This window comes from Thunnus thynnus, chromosome 1 (assembly GCF_963924715.1).
Source record: "Thunnus thynnus chromosome 1, fThuThy2.1, whole genome shotgun sequence".
NCBI lineage: Eukaryota > Metazoa > Chordata > Actinopteri > Scombriformes > Scombridae > Thunnus > Thunnus thynnus.
In genome coordinates, this window is record NC_089517.1 from 32,656,383 (window position 1) to 32,659,222 (window position 2,840).

At 42.8% G+C, this 2,840-nt stretch overlaps 1 protein-coding gene across 1 annotated transcript; it reads left to right on the forward strand.

The window, feature by feature from the left end:
• Positions 1-845: 845 nt before the first annotated feature.
• On the forward strand, positions 846-1,841 carry LOC137189560 (high choriolytic enzyme 1-like). The gene has a single exon (XM_067599508.1). The coding sequence runs from the start codon at positions 953-955 to the stop codon at positions 1,736-1,738; it is 786 nt and encodes a 261-aa protein (XP_067455609.1). The 5' UTR covers positions 846-952; the 3' UTR covers positions 1,739-1,841.
• The last annotated feature ends 999 nt before the right edge of the window (positions 1,842-2,840 follow it).

Sequence of the window (2,840 nt, forward strand, 5' to 3'; positions counted from 1 at the left end):
GTCCATATTTTCACAAGATAAGAACATGTATTCCATCCTCAGTACATAGTTAAATATCGATAAACAGCTATATGTTGTCGAATAAGGTCAGAAATCTGAATTGAAATGAAAACCACTTTTGTCATTCATTTCTTAATAAAAAAAAAACCTAAAGGAAAGTAGAAATTTAGAGAAAATAAAGGTGCTAAAGTTTTAACTCAGATGCATCAAACTAACAGAAAATGAATTCAGTCAAAACACATAATAAATTAGCAAGCATGAATCAGTAACCAAATATACTGGTGAGTGTCCCTGATGGAGGGGCATCCATGATGGTTTTGTACAATGGGTTGGTCTGTTTCATGAAATTTAATATTCTTTTTTTTTTTTTTTTTTTTGACTAGGGAGCTGTCTTGGGCACGGCCACAGCAACATGTCCCATAGGAACCTATTACCATCCTCTACATATGCAAGAGTTTCAATAGGCCGTCTATCATCCCCACAGAGGGACATGCAGCTTTTGCTACAACTTTAACAGCTTGTCATAAAAAGTGCACAGGGGATTTCAATTACACAGGTCATCAGAAAGTGAAGAAACAGTATGTGGGTCACATAAATTTAATTTTTAACATATATACTTTGGTAAAGGTTGTGTAAAAGACACTTGTAATACAAGGACAAAATAAAACCAGCAGGGCTCAGTGTAGCTCACTCACAAAAAGGACAATATGGGGGAAGAAAACTTGAAGGGATTAGATCCCATGTTTAAAAAGTAGGTTTGTCTGTGGAGTCAGACTTCAGAGGTTTATTTAGGCCTAACAGTGTGGACCCCAACCCATAATCCTCCTGCAGACACACCTGTAGAGGAGAGTATAAAGACCCTGGACTGAACCGAGTCAGACATCAAGCTTCAAGGAGTCTCTCCAGAGCAGCTCACCACAGAAGTTCCACTGACACCAGACCCACGCTGAAGATGACTCCCTCTGTCAGCCTGCTGCTGCTGCTGCTGCTCGGCCTCTCTCAGGCACAGCCTCTCCAAGAGGAAGGAAGTGAAGAAGAGGATGACGACACTGTTGACATCAGCACCAGAATTCTGATGTCCAACAATGCCACCGATGAGATCCTGCTGGAAGGAGACCTGCTGGCTCCCAGAACCAGAAACGCCATGACGTGCTGGTCCCAGAGCTGCTTGTGGAGGAAAAGCTCCAACGGCAAGGTGATGATCCCCTTCACCGTAAGCAGTCAGTTCACCAGCTGGGAAAGGCAGAAGATCCAGAACGCCATGAAGGCCTTCCACAGCAGAACCTGCCTCCGCTTCGTCCCTCGTCAGAACCAGTACGACTACATCAGCATTGAGAACAAAGCCGGATGTTTCTCAGCTCTGGGAAGAACAGGAGGCAGGCAGGAGCTCTCTCTCAACAGGCAGGGCTGCCTCTACCACGGCATCATCCAGCACGAGATCAACCACGCTCTGGGCTTCCAGCACGAGCAGACCAGGAGCGACCGTGACAGCTATGTCAGGATCAATTGGGAGAACATCGACCCGCGGATGGCCTACAACTTCTACAAGCAGAACACCAACAACCTGAACACTCCTTACGACTACTCCTCCATCATGCACTATGGAAGAACAGCCTTCTCCATCCAGTACGGCAGGGACTCCATCACTCCCATCCCCAACGCCAATGTCCAGATCGGCCAGAGGAAGGGCATGTCCCAATGGGACATCAAGAGGATCAACAGGCTCTACAGCTGCTAACAACACTGCTGAACCCTTGACAGCCAAAGATATTATTTAGTAAACCAAATGAGCTCAGTGCCAAATGCAAGTTTCAGTTATATTGTAGAATCTAGGATTAAATCAATGACTCTGTGAAACCTGTTATGTGTAATTTGACTGGGAACTATAATAAAAGTAAAGTAAAATATATTTTGTCTCCGTTGCTATTTTATCTATTTTTGCTTATAGAAATTACGTTACTTATTTCACTTAAACCTTAAATTTGCAGTGTGGAACTTTTGTCTCCCCCTTCTGGCAGTGAGAGTAATTACAAAAACACTGTTGACATGTGCTTACATCATAGGCTCTGCCGTAGCCTACTCTGTTGTTACTGTTGCAGCTGTAAAACGGTGGAGATATTGTTTTGAGCGTCACACAACCCGTACGAAATGACTTGTCACACTATCAGAATTAGATCCATTCAGTCTGATAAGATTTGGAAAGTCTAGAAGAGCCGTATGATAACATTATTTTATCCCCATCCAAGTTAGCAGAGGGCTAACCCAAAGTTAGCCATTTGGCCACCAGTAGTCTTGGTGTGCATACTCTGCCCATACAGCATGTACAGTATGCATTCATCCAGCCAGAGTGGGAATGTCACCACCAACACCAGATTTAAAAACTCTGTATACTGTGAAATACAGAGAGATTTACCTGGCAGTGAGAGGCTTAATCAGCATTGTGTGAACTTGTTTGGCAATAGCTTGAATGTAACAGATGTTCATTTATATGTAAAAGTTGTGCACTGCAGGTTTAAGTTTGGTGATATTCTGTATTTTCTTGATGTAAACAAATTCCACAAAAAGACCAAAACCAACACAGAATTGATCAAACAAGTATTGTCTGTGCATCCATAGCCTAATATATCTTATTCCTCTGTGCCATAGACCTCCACTGTTGTCCAAAACTATCTAACTAACACACCAGTGAGTCACATTGCTGCACTGGTTGACATGTACCTTCATTATCATGAACACACACATAGTAGTTTATTTTGACTTGATCCCACACACACCGTTCTTCTGCTGGGAATAACCACTAGTGCACTAAATGTGGACTAATCCAAAGCTGAAAATAGTTT